Source organism: Anabrus simplex, chromosome 11, assembly GCF_040414725.1.
Source record: "Anabrus simplex isolate iqAnaSimp1 chromosome 11, ASM4041472v1, whole genome shotgun sequence".
In the NCBI taxonomy this organism is placed as follows: Eukaryota; Metazoa; Arthropoda; class Insecta; order Orthoptera; family Tettigoniidae; genus Anabrus; species Anabrus simplex.
The window spans coordinates 9464645-9484567 of NC_090275.1; the positions used below are offsets into that span (position 1 = coordinate 9464645).

At 40.9% G+C, this 19923-nt stretch overlaps 1 protein-coding gene across 1 annotated transcript in view; it reads left to right on the forward strand.

The window, feature by feature from the left end:
• The window catches only part of LOC136883418 (uncharacterized), a 250215-nt gene that overhangs the window by 37747 nt on the left and 192545 nt on the right, over positions 1-19923 (forward strand). Inside the window, exon 5 of the mRNA XM_067155687.2 lies at positions 19105-19311. Coding sequence (XP_067011788.2) covers positions 19105-19311 — 207 coding nt within the window. The remainder of the gene's footprint in view (positions 1-19104; positions 19312-19923) is intronic.

The following is a 19923-nucleotide window of genomic DNA, read 5'->3' on the forward strand; positions in this document are numbered from 1 at the left end:
AGATTGTATTATATTGCATGGCAACGTTACCCTAGAAACGCGACGGGGAAGTCACCAAACGTCTTTTCTCATGTGAAGACTGGGTGAGGGAATTTTCATTGTGACGGTAGGTCTGCTTGCGTACTCTGTCACAATCAGGTTGGGGAGTTTTCATTATAATGGCAGACACTCACTCTCCACCTGCTTTTTTACATTCTCAGAAAGACTGCCTTAGTGGTTTTCCCAAGTGAAATGAACATAGGTCATTACAATGACGTCAGTAGGAATGGCGCGATTAAAAGCAATATGAAATACTCGATCAAATAAAAAAAAACACATTTTCTCACTTTTAACGAACAGTACTACGCTGCCGATCTAACAGACCGAAGTTCCACAGCTAGAATGACCAAGCCGCACAACCTTCATCCGTGAACACTCTTCGTCTTTTTTTCGTTCGGGGGTGGGAGTCGCATAGCGGGGTGTCCCAGGAGGACAAATCTATGCCCTTTTACTAATCTCTTTCCTAGGAGTACCCGATGAGTCGGAAAATCTAATTTCACTACACTGGTGGCAAATTTTTCCTCCAAGCCAGAGGAGAAAACCTCTCTTCGCTGTTAATTTCGAACAAAATGAATGTAGAATTTAATAAAAGTGAAGAGGAAGACGCTTTTCTTAAGTAACGTCTCTTTTCAGGGTTAAATTTTGAATTATTAATGAATTGTAGTGCTGTAATTTGGATTAGGCTTAAATTGTAATTCTGGACCAAATTATACTACTATTACTAAGTGAGCCTCTGCCAAATCTGCACACTGCTCATTCAAAACAGCGCGTCAGAGTAGGGAGTGAATAGCTGGAATACTGATGAACCAGTGTGTTACGTACCAGCAGTATTAGACAAGGTATGAACCAGAGGAATGGCATGCTAAAGAAAAACAGTTGTTTAACTCCCCAGCTCTTTCCCGCCAATATTGAGTCAGGCTGTTATACTCGGTACGCAACAGTAATCCCATCTATCAGAGTTAAGGGCACGATAAGAGGCAAAGAACATCACAACAAACAATGGTCAATGTAATGTTATTGTTGATCAATGGTATGCGCTTTCCATATTGTAGGCCTTCGCACTTAGTTTTCTTCCGCCTCTGAAATACTACTCTTATCACAGTCGGTACGGTAAAACTGAATAAAACATAAATGATCGGAAATTGTATTCTCTATAACTTTTGTTAAGTAGTACTATTCTCTAGGAACAATAACGAAGGTATTTAAATATTAAATTTTAGGCGCCTACCCCTAAACTACCATTTCACCCAGGGGTCAGTAAAATTGTTTATAGCTTAGACTACAGTTCTTTCTTCCCCGACTCTATTTACCGATTTTCATTAAATTCTGTTCATCCATTTTCTCGTGGTTCGGCGTTGATGTGGACTTAACAACAAAAATCGAAATTCATGAATATCAGTGTTATCACAGCCGGTACGGTAAAATTGTATAAGACATAAATTATCGGAAATTTAATTCTATGTAACTTTAGTTATGTAGTATTTATCGACAGGACCACTTAAAATATAAATATTTGAGAATTGAATTTTAGGCCTTCCTCTAAACTACCATTTCATTCAGCGTAAATTAAATTATTTATATCCTAGATTGTAGCGGCTCATCCGCCGACTTTACATACCGATTTTCATTCAATTCTCTTCAGCCGTTTTCAAGTGATGCGTGTACATACATACATACATACATACATACATACATACATACATACATACATACATACAGACAGACAGACAGACAGACAGGCAGGCAGACAGACAGACAGACAGACAGACAGACAGAAATTACGGAAAAGAAAAAAGTGCGTTTCCTTGTTACTGTGGACATGAACGATACAGAAATACCATTTTTTTTTTGAAATTCTGAGCAATGTACATACAAAACTCTTATTTTATATACATAGATGATATGAGTAAAGATCTGGAATCACAGATGAGGCTGTTATACTGTATAGAGTAGTAAATGAGTTCCAGTGTTGTGAGCGTTGCAGGAGGTTTTTAACAATATAGTGAGATGGAGAGCAGACAATGGCATGCATGAAAATGGGATGAAAAGTAAAGTTGTAAGTTTCACCAAGAGGGAAAGTCCTGTCGGTTTTAATTATTGCGTTGATGGGGTGATAGTACCGCGTGGGTAACACTGGTGCCTAGGTATTAATATAAGGAATGATCTTCCTTGGGTTAATCATATTAGTGAAGGAGTTATAAAAATGTTACAGATCTCTTCACATGGTTATAAAAGTATTTACGGATTGTAGTTAGGATGTATAGGAGAGGGCGTATAAGTCTCTGGTAAGACCCCAACTAGAATATGGTTCCAGTGTATGGGACCAGAATTGATACGAGAACTGGAAAAATTCAAAGGAAAAGCAGCATGATTTGTTCTGGGTGATTTTCGCCAAAGGAGTAGTGTTACTGAAATGTTGCAAACTTTGAACTGGGAAGACTTGGAAGTAAGGAGACGAGATGCTCGGCTATGTGGTATGTTTCGAGCTGTCAGTGGTGAATTGACGGGGAATGACATAAATACACGAATACGCTTGAGTGGAACTTTTAAAGGTAGGAAAAGATAAAGTTGGAGTTCAAGAGGACAAATTAGGGCAATTATTCGTTTAAACAACGAACGCATCTTTCAGTATCATTCCTCATTTGAAATACGCGCCAGTGATTTCATGTGAAGCTGAAATGTATTTTCCTATATAAGTTACAAGATCATCCTAACAGACAGAAGACATTCGAAGACAGCAGAAAATATTTAGCTGTTAATTGCGCCTCCAAATGCAAATTAGAGGTCAAATCAAATCTGCACTTTTAATTTTTTGTTTTGTTTCCTTTTCTGTGTACAGGAATACATATTTTTTTTATTTATCACACATTTAACTACATATTTTGTCAATTTTAGCTATATATTTATGTACAAATTTCTCATTTTTATATTGCATATAATCCGGGCTCTAGTCATAAGCAATCAGCTGTTATTACCGTGGACGGAAACACCAATGAACAGACTGAACTTTGGATGTATCGCATAATTTCAAGATCCCATCGATAGAACCCTGCACGGACGCGGATACGCGAAGTTAGTATCTTGGCTGATGCAAACTGTGTGGGCGTGCGGATAATTTTGCTGATCATTTCTAAATAATGAAGTATATTGATTTTCACTCAGGGGTAGTTTTTTTTTGGGGGGGGGGACCCTTGACAGTGGTATGGGACAATGGTGATATATAAAGAGCCTTGAGATCATAAAGCCGTAAATCTGAGCAAAGGCTAGCTGGCTCCTGTCCGCAATTAGTGGAAGGAAGGGAACAAAGACTCCGAAAGGAAACCACCCAATACGTCGGTAGTTGTCACAAGAGGAAATCCCTCGTAAACCAGAGACTGTAGGGGGTCTGGTGTCAGGTATGAGGTCTGTTATAAACAGATAATACCTTGGGTGCAATAAAGATAAATATTAACAATATCCGCCGATAACCATTCGCGGATGCGGACGAGGGAACTGCATATGCGAAGCGAATGCGGATCATATTCTGTATGTTTTTTATATTTTTTTAGATTTAACCTCACGTCGCACCGACACAGATACAGTAGGTCTTCTGGCGACGATGGAATAGGAAAGGCCTACGAATGGGAAGGAAGCGGCCGCGGCTTTAATTAAGGTTCATCCCCAGCATTTGTCTGGTGTGAAAACGGAAAAGCAGGGAAAATTATCTTTAGGGCTGCCGACAGTGGGGCTGGAACCACTATCTCCTGAATGCAAGCTCACAGCTGCGCGACTCTAACCGCACGGCCAACTCGCTCTGTTATTTTGTATATCCGCGTCACGATCGAGGAGGTCCTACGTCGTGCCGGGAAATCATGCGAGGTGTTATCCCTCTCAAGACGCAGGAATGAAGCCACATCTTACTTACAGTCTGGAAAGTAAACGTGGCCACAGTGGCAACTCTGATGGAGCAACACAAAATAGACAAACTTGCTCCACAATGGTCGTTAAGAATATATTTCCGGAGATATTTGAAAGTTTGTGAAAAATAAAGTAGTGTAAGATAGTGAACACGTACTAGCAATTTCCTGATTCGGGGTCGGGCTTGAGGTGAGATGGCATGTTCTTGCTTCGGTGCTTCTGGGGAGGACACGAGCGAGTGAACTGGGTAAATCCTCTAGGCATTACCATCCACTGATCCCCATTGTTGCATTTAGTGTACAGTTTTATCAGTCAATTTCTATTCTTGAACCCTCCACTTGCCATACGAAGTATACAGGGTTGGTCATACTGACTTTAATAGAAATATATTTCTATATCTCTGGCTATTGCCAGGTTATCAACTGCTGAAATTAACCAATAAGACCGCTTTGTCCACCTCTGTCGTGTGGTGTAGTGTAGATCCTCAAATAGCACCAGCAAAGGCTATGCAGTTATAGGGAAACCGCGAAAACGAATGGCAGAACCCAAATGAGGCGTACTAGGCAAGATGAGGAGTGAGGTAGTTTGCCATTGCTTTCCTCACTTGGCCAGAAAGTGCTACTGCAGCACGACTGATCCTATGAGCAACACCTTTCATAACACTCAGACACTAGTCGTGCGCCAAATGTCATTATTTAGCATCACCCATACACCCAGCAGCTTCCATATTGTCACAGCCATGGATGAGACTGGGACTTTGGTGGAAGCTACACTTTGTTGTGGTCTGATTAGCTGGTGTGATTAGCTGCCACCTCCGGAGGCCCGGGTTCGATTGCCGGCTCTGCCACGAAATTTGAAAACTGATACGAGGACTGCAACGGCGTTCACTCAGCCTGGGGAGGTCAACTAAGTAGAGGGGATTTTATTCCAACCTCAACCATCCTCGAAGTGGTTTTCCGTGGTTCCTCACTTATCCTGCACGCAAATGCCGAAATGGTACCTAACTTAAGGCCACGGCCACAATCCTCCCATCCTCACCCCCCCTCTCACAAGGCCATTGTTGAACATAGCAGTGAGTACTGGTCCTCCTCCCCAGTTGTATCCCCGACCCCAAATCTCACGCTCCAGGACACTGACCCTCGCTGAGTCCGAGGGAGAACAAACCCTGGAGGGTAAGCGGATTAAGAAAGAAAGATCACCTCGCAAGTGAAGCGGTGTTGCTACGTAAGAGCGGGTTGAGAGCCACGCCCACTTGCTATGGCGCGATCCTGTCACCTCGGATTGCTCCCCCCCACTTAGATTGGTGTTCTTAAGCCACGTACAGATTTAGCAACACGGCTTCGCAAAGCCAAGTTCAGTTTGCCCACGTCAGTAGCTGGTAAGATGACAACGCTGCGAGATATCCAATTATTTTGTACAAATTATTTATCAGTATGACCAACTCTCTAACGTTCATACGACTCCAAGTTGGAACAAAAGTGGGCTTTGATAGAGAACTGTGGGTCGTCGTTAATGAGGAACATTCCGATATCACAGTGCGCCAGTCTTTGATGCAGATACAAGGACAACTTTTACAATTTCCATACGCAAATTTTTCTGGTTTATTGATCATCCGTTGGTTAAAGAAAAACAGCATCAGTAAAGGAACAATCTTCAGCTCTACCACCTCCTGTACGCACGGGCGGGGTTTGGAAAAGGGATGAATGTACTTTAATACTATTTTGTGTACCGTAGGCCTATATCTTTTAGCATAACCCAAGGAAAATTGCGTCGATGTAACCTTATGTCGTTTCTGAGCGTTTTCTATTTACAGTTTCCTATGTTATTAGCAATAATATCAGTCATCAAAACATCTGTCATCACATAAAATGCTCAAAATTAAATTTAAAGTACTTATTGTTTGAAACCTTTCTAGATAATGCTGACCATCTTCAAAATATCAGCAAGAAACTATCTCTACTTCCTATTTTTTAAATATCGTAATGCCAGTTAGGCCACCTTCTACGTTAATAGGGTTTTAAAATATACGCCGAATTCGCTTTCCGTTTTCTTTAATAAAAACATTATCATGTTCATAATGTAACAGGTAGAACCTGATTAATTTATAAGGTACATGCATAACTAACCGCCTGCTGCCATTTCTTGATAGATGCAGTATTGGTCTCTTGGCACAGACCAGAACAAAGTGTAGCTTCCACCAAAGTCCCAGTCTCATCCATGGCTGTGACAATATGGAAGCTGCTGGGGTATGGGTGATGCTGAGCACGACTAGTGTCTCAGTGTTATGAAATGTGTTGCTCATAGGATCAGTCGTGCTGCAATAGCACCTTCTGGCCCAGTGAGGAAAGGAATGGCAAACTATCTCACTCCTCATCTTGCCTAGTTCGCCTCATTTGGGCTCTGTCATTGGTTTTTGCGGTTTCCCTATAACTGCATAGCCATTGGTGGTGCTATTTGAGGATCCAAGCAGCCTCTGGGCTGATGACCTAACAGACAGACATAGTTAACTACAATATTTGAGCCTTTTTACATTCTACTACTATGTGTATTTTGGAAATTAGATTTATTGGCTGGGGATCTTTGCGTAACGTGCCGCGACAAAATGTATAACAGAAGTGTAACTGTAGCAATCGTGCAGACTGTCTTATGGCTGGTTGCCGTCTGAAATTAGCAGACGGCCATGACCGGGAGACATACATATTTATGATAATTTGATTTTCACAAAGGGAAAAATGGTTTCTTTTTCAGTACAGCATCACATCTCATTTTTACCGCCTCTAACTTCAACTTCCTTTAACATCACACTTTTTTTGTTTTGTTCTGGCGGTAAAAATGAGCTGAGTGGCATGAAATACGGCATAAAGGTTGTTCGTCTGCCTTGAAAAATTATGTCGGTTTATCGAATTCCTCTGTCCGCATCATTTGGGTTAGCTTCTGTCTTCCGTCGCTCGAGGTACAGAGAATAGTTCAGTTCCCAAAAAGTGTGCGAACACATAACAAAAAGCGTTCACGAAGTGACTGACAGATATTGGTATAATACTGAATTAGTTCAGGAGTAAACAGTTTATTATACTGTATTAATTTTAGCTGAAGAGAAAGAGAGTCCAAAGAGATAGTTGCTCTTGCAAAACGGTTACCGTCAAGATACAGCCTCATAATTAGTTTTGACATAAATGTGCCTTATAGCTGGAGGTCGTCCGAAAATTTGTGTAACGTAATGCGACTAAATGTGTGACGGAAGTCCAGCCACATTAGTCGTTACCGTAGGCCTTGGTCATCAAAGATGCTGTGGCTGTGGATTTGTGTAAATAGCGTGTGCTAAAATAGAAAGTGTACCGTCAGTGACGTCACATTAGTCGTTACCGTAGGCCTTGGTCATCAAAGATGCTGTGGCTGTGGATTTGTATAAATAGTGTGTGTTGAAATAGAAAATGTACTGATAAAATTAACTGAAAATCAGTCTTAGACCACGCAAAAGAAATCCTCTTTACATCAAAACTTACAGGCGTGAAATCGAAATGCTTGCACGCGGTAACCGAGATTATTATTATTATTATTATTATTATTATTATTATTGTTGTATGTCCGGCGCTCCCTTTCTCGCTTCGCCAGCCAGCTGCACGCGCGTCTGTGTATCATTCTGCTAGCTTCGACGCGCAGCCCTCAGTGCGCGTGCCTGACCATCGAGTGTACTATAAATAGGAGCTCCCTGCCTGCTCAATTGCCCACTCGCCCCGGTGTCCAGCTCCAGAATACACCCTACGTCGAGCACGGAGGCTACTCCTCTTGAAAATGTGCTTCGACCAGGTGGACTGAATTTCTGGCAGTACGAGGTTTCACCTCTGGTCACCGTTCCCTTACCTGTTTCCGCTGCCCATGTTCCGTAATTCTTTTACAAGCCATTTTCATTCCCTAAGTTATGCAAGCTCCCTTAGTTTCGCTAGGTGGAATTTCTTCAATCAATTGAACTTGCTTTTTAGGAATTCAGGCACTTCAACAAATAAGGACTCTCAAAGACATTTATGTTAGTGTGCCAGATAGTTTTCGACTATCAACGTGTCTATTCACAAAGACTATCTTTTCAAGATAGAAGTGTATATAAAGACTGTAAACCTGTACATATTGTATAAAGACAGACTTCTCTCAAGATTCAATATTCCTTTTTGCTTCAAAATAAATTTCAGTTATTTATGTAAATATCATAAAGTGAAGCAATAAAAGTTGTGTTTTGTAAACTTCAACCTTGGTTACAACAATTATTATTATTATTATTATTATTATTCATTCGATTAGGCCATCTTAGGACCAAATGATAGGTTCTGTCTTCTTGTCTTCCCATAACTTCATTCTTTCTCGGTGTTTTCTTTCTTTCGTTGATTTACTGCCTGATGTCTTCTTGGCTTTCTCTGTAAACTTAACATCAAATATTATTTTGTTAAATTATTTTCTATCTGAAATGTGTTTTCTTTTAATGTTGAGTAGTTCCAAATCTTCGTCAGCTTCTTTCAAAAGTGCTCGTTTGCTTCTTATTATTTGCATAGTGTTCAAAAAATTGTTTTCTTAATATGTCTTTAGGAAAATTGTAATCTTATTTTGGCCACACGCTTTTCAAGGTATAATTTAATCCTTCCTTCTGGGTCTTTTACTAGTATGACTAGATCATCTGTCAAAGCTACGTGATTTGTTATAGTTCGTTTGTTTCATGGTCACAAGTGATTTGTAGATTCCTTTTTAATATGTCAACCCATTCTCTTACTACTTTTCCCAGATAACAGTTGAATATTATCGGGGAGAGTCCAGCCCCTTATCTCACACCAGTTTTAACTTCAAATGCTTGTGAAAGTTCACCTAACAATTTGAATTTTGAGAAGAGGTCAGTCAGCGTTCCTTTAATGATGCTAGAGTTGTTGTGTCTACTTTGAATTCTTTTATTATATCAAAGAGAAAATTAATTCTTTTTCGTCAATTCTCAGGGGTTTTTTAAATTTGTTCAGGGTCCACACTTGATGTTTTACGGCTAGTACGTTGACGGGACAAACTAATGAAAGCCAAACAGTCTATCATGAATATTATCGGTTCAGTTCAACTGTCTACGCTAAAACTCGCCAGTTACCTATGTGTGTAAAACAATCTGAAATAATTACAGTTTTTATTCTAGCACACAAATACCTCTCATTTTTCACAGCGAAAGTCGTTAACAAAGTGATAGAAATAAACTATGTGTAATATTTTCAGGTAAATGCCCACTATTGGGTGCTTCTATCTGAATGTTGTCCGGCCCCGCTGTGTAGGGGGGCAACTCGTCCGCCTGTCACTCGGCGGCCCCGAGTTCGATTCCCGGCCGAGTCAGGAATTTTTAACTGTAAATGATTAATATCCCTGGCCTGGGGACTGGGTGTATGTGTCGTCGTTAACGTTCCTTTCCTCACATGCAACACTCAACACTTCCGCAATTACACTTACACACGGGTTCCTATCATATGGTGAAAGTAGTGTGACCTTCTGTCCCTTGTGTGACACTATCTCAGTAAATCCCGTTCCACCCCTTAGCCTAGAAATAAAATCCTTGATTAGGTCCGGACTCATAAACCTCTATGGGCAGTGAAATCTAGTGCAATGTTGCCAATATGGCACAAACATTCTTTGTGAGGCGATTTTAATATTTAACCGAAATCGTGTGCGGAACAGAGCCTTTTCGAAATCTCGTGTTTAGATCACGATTCGTATAAACTCCCAACTTGAAACGTAGAATACACAATGCCGCAGGCTGAGGTTTAGGCTGAAAACAGTAGAGTGGATAGCAGAGCAGCGAAACCAACTCAAAGAGTGAAACTGCAAGTCACTTGTATTCCAGGTTTTGTTATTGGACGAATTCACGTACCCGCCAATTCCTCGGGGACTAATTCCTCTGTGAAGAATTATTTCCCCTGGGTCTGAATTCATGTATCCCCACGTTCCTCTCGGAGACGATTCACGCATACTGAAGTTGCTAGGTAACATTGCCTGCTCATCCATCCACACCTTACATCACAGTCTGCACCGTTACTAGGTAACATTGCCGGGTCATCCAACCACACCTTACATCACAGTCTGCACCGTTACTAGGTAACATTGTCCGGTCATCCATCCACACCTTACATCACAGCCTGCACGGTTGCTAGGTAACATTGTCTGGTCATCCAACCACACCTTACATCACAGTCTGCACGGTTGCTAGGTAACATTGCCGGGTCATCCAACCACACCTTACATCACAGTCTGCACCGTTACTAGGTAACATTGTCTGGTCATCCATCCACACCTTACATCACAGCCTGCACGGTTGCTAGGTAACATTGCCGGGTCATCCAACCACACCTTACATCACAGTCTGCACCGTTACTAGGTAACATTGTCTGGTCATCCATCCACACCTTACATCATAGCCTGCACGGTTGCTAGGTAACATTGCCGGGCCATCTATCCACACCTTACATCACAGTCTGCACCGTTACTAGGTAACATTGTCTGGTCATCCATCCACACCTTACATCACAGCCTGCACGGTTGCTAGGTAACATTGCCGGGTCATCCAACCACACCTTACATCACAGTCTGCACCGTTACTAGGTAACATTGTCTGGTCATCCATCCACACCTTACATCACAGCCTGCACGGTTAGGCCTACTAGGCAACATTCTCTGTTTTGCAGCGAATATGAGATTTTTAACGCAGAATTTTCCAGTACTAAACAGCCGTCCACAATTCACTGCCTGATTAGGGAGCGTGCACTGTGAACCCATCGCCGCTTTTAATGTTGAAAACACTTCTTAGCAGGCTAAGTAGAGGTCCTCATACCACGAAAAACGTAAAATTAACCAATTTTCTCACTTGTTCCGACCGTTGAAAGCCTAGACGGATGGGAAAGGTTTCAAAATTTTGAGTTTTGGATAGCTCTATCAAACTAAAAAAACGTTCGAAAATCACTTCTGGCCTAAACGTAGTTCCGAAAAAAATCGCTTGTTTCTTTAATCGTTTTCTTTTTATTCAAATCTTAGTCAAATTAATTAATTTACATAATTATTCCCGTAATACGTTCCTTAGTTCAATACCGACTGGCAATTTTTGAATTTTTGAAAAATGTCTATACCGAATGTAGTTATAAGGGCTTAAGTGAAACTCTGCACTGACTCACATTAGCGCTCGTAGTGCTAGTAAAAGACAAACTGCTAATCTAATCGACCGGATAACGATGATTAAAAAAGATTTGCTTTTATTGGGGGCGGGGGGGCGGGGAATAAATAAAGAATATATTCTCATACTTTATTATATTTTATTTACCTAAACTCGTAGCACTGTTTTCAACACTGAGCCGCTTGCCTGAAGCGGTAGAACTGTGGATGTTATACTAATAAAAAGCTTTGCTCAATGTACCGCTCGTTGCATTGCTCTATGTTCTCAGCCTTACGAAATTCCCTGTGCGACTCATTTTTATCGAATGATTCATGTTGAAGTCCAATTTGCATTTAGTCTATGAAATACAGCTTCATCGACTAGTGTTTGTATGCGCTGATCTAACACAAGTGTAGGACACATCAAGAGAAAGGATCAAAGAGCGCTGTACATTGCCTGCTCCCTCTGATTCAGAATTATATCCTTTTCATGCACAAGTATTCATGCACTGACCATACAAATGAAAAACAATTTTCAACTCACCCACTGCCTGGCTAATGAAGTCTAACAGTTTTCATAGATGTGAATGGTAATGCCACAACACTGATCACGTATTTGATGTGTATGCTCTTTCATGCCTGTTATTTCTCTCTCCACGATAATTATTATCGGCATTATTACGTCAACCAATCACAGTGTGATTATTACCACAGCGATTTCAACAAAAATTACACCATCTCACATTATAATACGAAATTTAAATGATCTGTAGTGTCTTTATTTTGCTAGTGGGTTTGCGTCGCACCGACACAGATAGGTCTTATAGCGACGGTGGGAGAGGAAAGGCCTAGGAGTTGGAAGGAAACGACCGTGGCCTTAATTAAGGTACAGCCCCAGCATTTGCCTGGTGTGAAAATGGGAAACCACGGAAAACCATCTTCAGGGCTGTCGACAATGGCATTCGAACTCTCTATCTTCCGGATGAAAACTCACAGCCACGCGCCCCTAACCGCACGGCCAACTCGTCCCGTGTAGTTTCTTTCAACCGCGTTCCAAAATAATGAAATAATCCACAATACGGCAAGTTTTAACGCCATTGCCAACTCTACGTCCTCAGAACCTGGTCATTACGTTGAGAAATAACATGTTAATATTCTGAAAGACAGTTTCCTCCCAAATATAACCCTGAACCATCATTATAAAGAATGTTCCGAAAACAAGGTTGCTCTCTTTGGAGAGAAAGTAGACAGCATCAAAACGAGAAATGAAAGTTCTATAAGCAAGGGCCCTGAAATTATTATCATCTGAGAAATGCTTACCATCACCGTAACACAACATCTGAGCTCTCTGGGAAATGAGGAAACAGAATGTATCTGTTTGTCACTACGTATTACACAACATATTCTTGTTTGGGGTTTATACCAGGAGGACGTTAACTTATTCCGAATTCTAGTATCACTGCACCACTGCCCCAGGGGCTCTGAACTTTGGAGCGTGGGGGGACGACCACGGGGCCCTTAGCTGAGTCCTGGCATTGCTTCCACTTACTTGTGCCTGGCTCCTCACTTTCAACTATCCTATCCGACCTCTCTTGGTCAACTCTTGTTCTTTTCCGACCTCGACGCTATTAGGTTTGCGAGGGCCAGGGAGTCTTTCATTTTCACGCCCTTCGTAGCCCTTGTCTTCCTTTGGTCGATATGTCGGACCCCTTCCATTTTTTCTCTCTGATTAGTGATATAGAGGATGGTTGCCTAGTTGTACTTCCTCTTAAAACAATAATCACCACCACCACCACCACTCACTGTACCAGCCGGGTAAGTCCTACAAATATTAAGTTAACAGAAGAAATCTAGAATCAAATATCATTCTGATTTAAACATCCGTGCATAATGTTTACTCTTGGAAGTTTTCAGACGAGCTCTAGGGAAAAAATGACACCACTTTTCCCGTAGCGAAAATCAAATGATCATAAATATGTCTCTCGGTCATGGCTGCTGATTTCAGATGTCCGCCAGCCATAAGACACAGCCTGCACGGTTGCTAGGTAACAATACCTTACATCACAGCCTGCGCGGATAAACAAAATATTATCCGCACCCGCACCCGTGAATGTTTATCCATATCCGCCAATGCTTATCCACGGATATTGTAAATGTTTAACTATAGTATATTACACCCAAGGTATTGATCTCAATGCTCTTCATATATCACCATTCTCCCACACCATCGACAAGGGTCGCTTAACCGTAAGCATAAAACCGGAGTACACCTGAGTGAACATAAATAAACTTAATTATTCAGAAATTATCAGCATTGCCATACTGTTTGCATCCGCCAAGACACTAACTTCTCGGATATCCACATCCGTGCACGGCTCTAGCTATGGTTACATTTCCGTCGCACATTTTGTGACATAAATTCATAAGTCAAAATGGCTTAAATATATCTCATGACTGGTGGTCATCTGAAATTAGCAGCCCTTGACGGAGAGACAGATTTATGATCATTTGATTTTCGGAACGGAAAAGTGATTTCTTTTTTTCAGATGTACTCCAGCACTGCCTTCGCGATGTACAGGCCGTACTGTAGCTCGGATGACGTCACGCAAAGAGGCGACCCGTTTCCTCCGCCGACCCGCACAATGCAAGCACATGATAAGTCTGTGCTTTGTAGTTAAGAAGTAATCTCAAATGTTACATGAATAGAAAAGGTGAGATTATCTATTTAATAGCTGACGTAGCCGTGCTTCGCTCAAAAAGACTGTTTGTCTGGTTTTCTAACTGAAGTCAACAAAAACGTCAGTAGGAATGTAGCGATTAAAACCAATGTTATCATATAAAATACTCGATCAAATAAAAAAAAACGCACATTTTCTCACTTTTAACGAACAGTACTACGCTGCCGATCTAACAGTTCAAAGTTCCAGTGCTGGAATGGCCAGGCCGCAGATAGCCATGAACACTCCTCTGCCATTATTTATGCAAGTATGCACATTGCTCATTCCAATCAGTGTCACAAGGTAGGGATTGAACAGCTCGAATGCTATGATGAACCAGTGTGTTACATACCAGTAGTATCAGAACATTTATGAACCAGAGGAAAGGCAAGCTAAAGAAGAAAGTTATCTAACTCCCCAGCTACTTCCCGCCAATATTCAGGCAGGCTGTTATACTTGGTATGACCGAGCGAGTTGGCCGTGCGGTTAGGGACGCGCAGCTGTGAGCTTGCATCCGGGAGATAGTGGATTCGAACCCCAACGTCGGCAGTTCTGAAGATGGATTTCCATGGTTTCCTATGTTAACACCAGTCAAATACAGATGCTGTACCTTAATTAAGGCCACGGCCGCGTCCTTCCCACTCATAGCCCTTTCCTATCCCAACGTCGCCATAAGACCTATCTGTGTCGGTGCGACGTAAAGCAAATTTTAAAAAATACTCGGTATGCAACAGTAATCCCATCTATCGGAGATGAGTGGCAACAGAAGCCACAAACCACATCACAAGAAACAATGGTCAATGAAATGTCATTGTTGATCAATTTTATGAGCTTTCTATATTGCAGGCCTTCACGTTTAGTTTTCTTTCGACTTTGTGATATTAGGGAGTCTTATAAAAGTATTTATAGCGTAGACTGTAGTTCCTTATTCCTCGACTTTACATACCGATTTTTATTAAATTCTGTTCGGCTATTTCCTCGTGACTCGGCGCTAATATGAACTTAAGGAACCAAAATCAAAATTCATGAATAGGTCTGTTATTATAGCCGGTACGGTAAAAATTCACGACGTAAATGATGGGGAATTTAATACTATATAACTTTAGTTGTGTAGTATCTATCGAAAGGACCTGTAATAACAAATATTTAAGAATTAAATTTTAGGGCTTCCCCTCAACTACCATTTCACTCATCGTAAATAAAATTATTTATGGCCTAGATTGTAGCAACTTATTCCCCGACTTTGCCTACCGATTTTCATTAAGATAGGACCACTAATAACATAATATTTTAAAATTAAATTTTTGGCCTTCCCCTAAACTACCCTTTCTCTCAGCGTGAATTTTTTTTTCTATCCTAGATTGTAGGGACTTATTCCCCGACTTTGCATACCGATTTTCATTAAATTCATTTTAGCCGTTTTCTAGTGATGCGTGTACATACATACAAATAGACAGACAGACGGACAGACAGACAGAGAGACAGAGAGAAATTACGGAAAATTAAAAAGTAAATTTTCTTGTTACCGTGGACACGGTCGATACAGAAGTACCATCCTTTTTTAAATTCTGAGCAATGGACAGACAAAAGTATTATTTTATATTTATTTATTTATTTATTTATTTATTTATTTATTTATTTATTTATTTATTTATTTATTTATTTATTTATTTATTTATTTATTTATTTATTTATTGACATTAGCTGTGGCGAAGTTAGGGCTCATGACCCTCTCTTATACTTTACCACGTAATTTACGAGAAAAAACATATATAAAAGAAATGTACTATTCTATTATAAAATCAAAGATAAATAAGGTAAATAGCACTTTGGGTGAACATAGGACATAAAATACACACTAGCACAAGGCCTTTCTTAAGAAAATTAATTTCCTCACTTCCGACATTGATATAGTAATTAGAAAAATGCTTTTGGAGCGTGGCATTGCATGGCAGTGAAACGTGGACGATAACTAGCTCAGAAAGAAAGAGAATAGAAGCTTTTGAAATGTGGTGTTAGAGAATAATGCTGAAGGTGAGTGGATAGATCGAATCACGAGCGAAGAGGTACTGAATAGAATTGGCGAGAGGAGATCGATAAGAAGTGATACAATGATAGGACACATCTTTGGACACCCAGGACTTGTTCAGTTGGTTTCTGAGGGAAATATAGGTGGTAATAACGGTAGGGGTAGACCAAAGTATGAATATGACAAGCAGATGTAGGATGCGGCACTTAACGTAAAAATGAAAAGGCTAGCTCAGGATAGGGTGGCATGGAGGGCTGCATTAAACAAGTCTATGGACTAATGGCTCAAGCAACATAATAAAGAAAGCAAAGGTCCCACTCTGATGTAAGCCTTACATCTGATATGTTTTTGACATTTTTGACATGCTCTATTGGTGAAAAATATCTAATTCCCTCCATGGGAATTTAGAATTTTCCATTCGGAATTGCTAGGCGGGCAATAATTCCATTGTGGAGATTTATCTCCTGTATGCAGTTATCAGACTGTGCCTCTTATAAGGGCTTCTGATAAGTTCACTTGCATACACCCCAGCGTAGGGGTACTGAATAGAATTGACGAGAGGAGATCGATAAGAAGTGATACAATGATAGGACACATCTTTGGACACCCAGGAAACGCTGGTTAATAGAGCAAACGCCTGAAAAGCCTTACATATATGTTTTTGACATTTTTGACATGCTCTATTGGTGAAAAATATCTAATTCCCTCCATGGGAATTTAGAATTTAACAAATAACACACAAAATGAAAAATATAAGCCAGTGTATAAAGAGAGCACAATACACAATAATAGAAAACGGAAATAAACAGTGAACTACTTTAAAGTTATATAAAACACTTTGTTTTAACACTTCTGCATCATTTATAATGGGAGCTAAAATATTATGTAGTATGAAATCTTGGTTATGTGCATATAAACGGGCATGGTATTAATAAAATGTCACTAGCATAAACGAGGAAAGCAGCGGATTCCTATTCAGCATCACTAATCTGTCATTCTGTGGACAGCCTCCGTACAGTGTCCTAGCAAGTTCCCTTGTAAGCCACCACTGTACAAGTCAAATTAAAGCTCTCTTTTTATTCCAGACATATCCGAAGATTGTACACGACCTGCCCCAACGCTAGCGCACAATACAAGCCAACTCCAGTTACACTATTAAAGTTTACGACACGAACAGTTTATTTCACCACCACTTAACTCTAATCAATGGCCGACCTCCACGTATGAGCAATAAACGCATCCTGATGATACACTCACACACCGCTGTTTACGAAACGAGCCGGGCCGTGTGAGGTCGCTGCTATGGCTATCAAGTCCTACTGCTAGCTGCAATTAAACTTACCGCTGGCATGACGCCGCCAGTTCAAGAATTTGAATGCATCAACAGTACTACAATTTTAACATTCGATGTTATCTTATTCTTTACGTAAATTCTACAGAATACGAAGGGTGGCCGGAATTGCCTGAATATATTCACCAAGATCTGAAAATGTATTTATTTAATTAATCTGTTTACCCTCCAGGGTTGGGATTTCCCCCACACTCAGCGAAGGATCCCTCCTCTACCGCCTCAAGGGCAGTGTTCTGGAGCGTGAGACTTTTGGTGGGGATTACAATTGCGGAGGAGGACCAGTGCCTCGCCTAGGCGGCCTCGCCTGCTGTGCTGAACAGGGGCCGTGTAGGGGGATGGGAGGATTGGAAGGGATGGGCAAGGAAACGGCCGTGGCCTTAAATTAGGTACCATCGCGGCATTTGCCTGAAGGAGAAGTGCGAAACCACGGAAAACCACTTCGAGGATGAAATTGATGATGAGGATGAATAATATTGTTATTTGTTTTACGTCCCACTAACTACTCTTTTACGGTTTTCGGAGACGCCGAGGTGCCGGAATTTAGTCCCGCAGGAGTTCTTTAACGTGCCAGTAAATCTACCGACACGAGGCTGACGTATTTGAGTACCTTCAAATACCACCGGCCTGAGCCAGGATCGAACCTGCCAAGTTGGGGTCAGAAGGCTATGATGAGGATGATGATAATGATGATGATCGTTGTTTAAAGGGACCTAACATTTAGGTAATCGGCCCCTAATGGAGCGAGGTGCAACGAAATGAAACGATAATTAAAGCTTAAAATGTCTCCACTGACTAGATCCTAAAACGAACTATTATGAAAAAATGGCCAGGAATACAAAACAATCAGTGGATCCTCATATTCTGAGATGATGCTTGTCACCGGTCCCTCCTATAGTGGTACTTTAATGTAGACCCATGGTGTGAGGAGGGATTCGACACCCCACCCCCTACTCAGTTGACCCCCCCCCCAGGCTGGGTGGACCCCGTACCAGCCATCGTACCACTTTTCCAAATTTCGTGGCAGAGCCAAGAGTCGAACCCGGGCCTCCGGGGCTGGCAGCTAATCACACTAATCACTACATCGCAAAGGCGGACAATGTATTTATTTATTTATTTATTTATTTATTTATTTATTTATTTATTTATTTATTTATTTATTTATTTATTTATTTATAAAGTGGCGAAGTTGGGCTCTTGACCCTCTCTTGCATGGAAATACGCATCATTAAGATAACAATAACCTATGGCGACGTTAGTTATTTGGGGCATTTAAACGTTTTAAGATTTAAGTTATATGAAACATAAGTATTTATACTAAATGCTAACGCAATTTACGCTTTCTTTGCTCACTTCCTTTCTAAACATAATGCAGACTTCCTTTTTTGATAACGTCAGGTCCCGTAAACAAATGTACTACGGACAACCTATCGCAGTATCTCACTATGTATTGGTCGTACGTAACTGGTCCCTATTTCCAGTTTACATCCTTCGACATTCCCACTCATATGTTGCCCTTTTTTGCTGGATCGATTTCACAAAACTGTTTTCAAAATATCATCGATTCTGAATGCTAATTCTACTTGCATCCTGAAACCAAAGTCTTCTTCAGCACAAAATTAATAGTGTGAGATGAAGCTGCAATGCCGCATGTGTATCCATTTTTAACAGTAGACAGACTTCTCAGAGATCTAACCAAATATGTCAAACCCCTCGGTCGTAAAGTAATTCTACTGGGCGGGGATTCCCCTCAAATCCTACCCGAAATTATGAGAGCGCAGTAATGAGAGGATCACGTTCGCTGACTATTATCAGCTGTTTAAAGTGGCATAAACGTTGGAATAAACTTCATGTACTGAAACGTACTTGAAACATGAGCGCTCTGAATTCTGGGACAGAATTTTCAACATGTTTTTTCGCAGAAAGAGAAGGCAAGTATGGAACAACACTTCGCGATCGATGCCTTCAAAATACTAGTCACAAATACAAGATCAGATCGAACGATTGTACGTGATACTGACTTCACTGTTGTCACAACTCAGCAACTGAACGACAGAACGATACTTACTTTCGTCGATAAGGGCAAAAAAACTAAAATCATCAATAGCGTACTACCTGAGGATGAGATGGTATATAAATGTGTAGATAGTACTGTGAGTGACCCTCGAGAAGATCAACTTGCTTACCCTTTAAGTCACCCTGGCACGAACCGGGATATTCCACACAAACTGGAATGACAAAAGGAACTACCCTCCAAAACAGTTAAAGCAGACAGCTTTGGATAGAGGTCCATCAGCTGGCTGGTTGAGTTATGACAATCACGACGCCTCAGCCATCAGGAACAACGAATGACGAAATAACACAAGCATATGTTGTAGTTTCTGCTACTGTTCTTATAATTTTTAAGCAGTAATATTTACATACTCCGGTATCCAGTCTGATCAGCAGGGCCTAAAGGCCGGCCAAATACCCAGCCGAATAGCGTTCGTCCGGCGAATGCTCTGGACCGCGTGCTTTGACACAAAATTGTCGAATTCACTGGAATGCGCATGGCCCTTTTGCATAAAACTGAACCTTAAGTACATTTAATGGCAGTCATTTTGAAAGGGTTAGTTACTGAAAAATTAGAAAAGGGCTGTATTTGAACTGAACGTCTGAGGTATATCCATACCAGTAGGTCAGGCGTGACAGACAGAGAAATGAAGAGTTATCACCTCACTTTAAACTACTGCATTATTTTT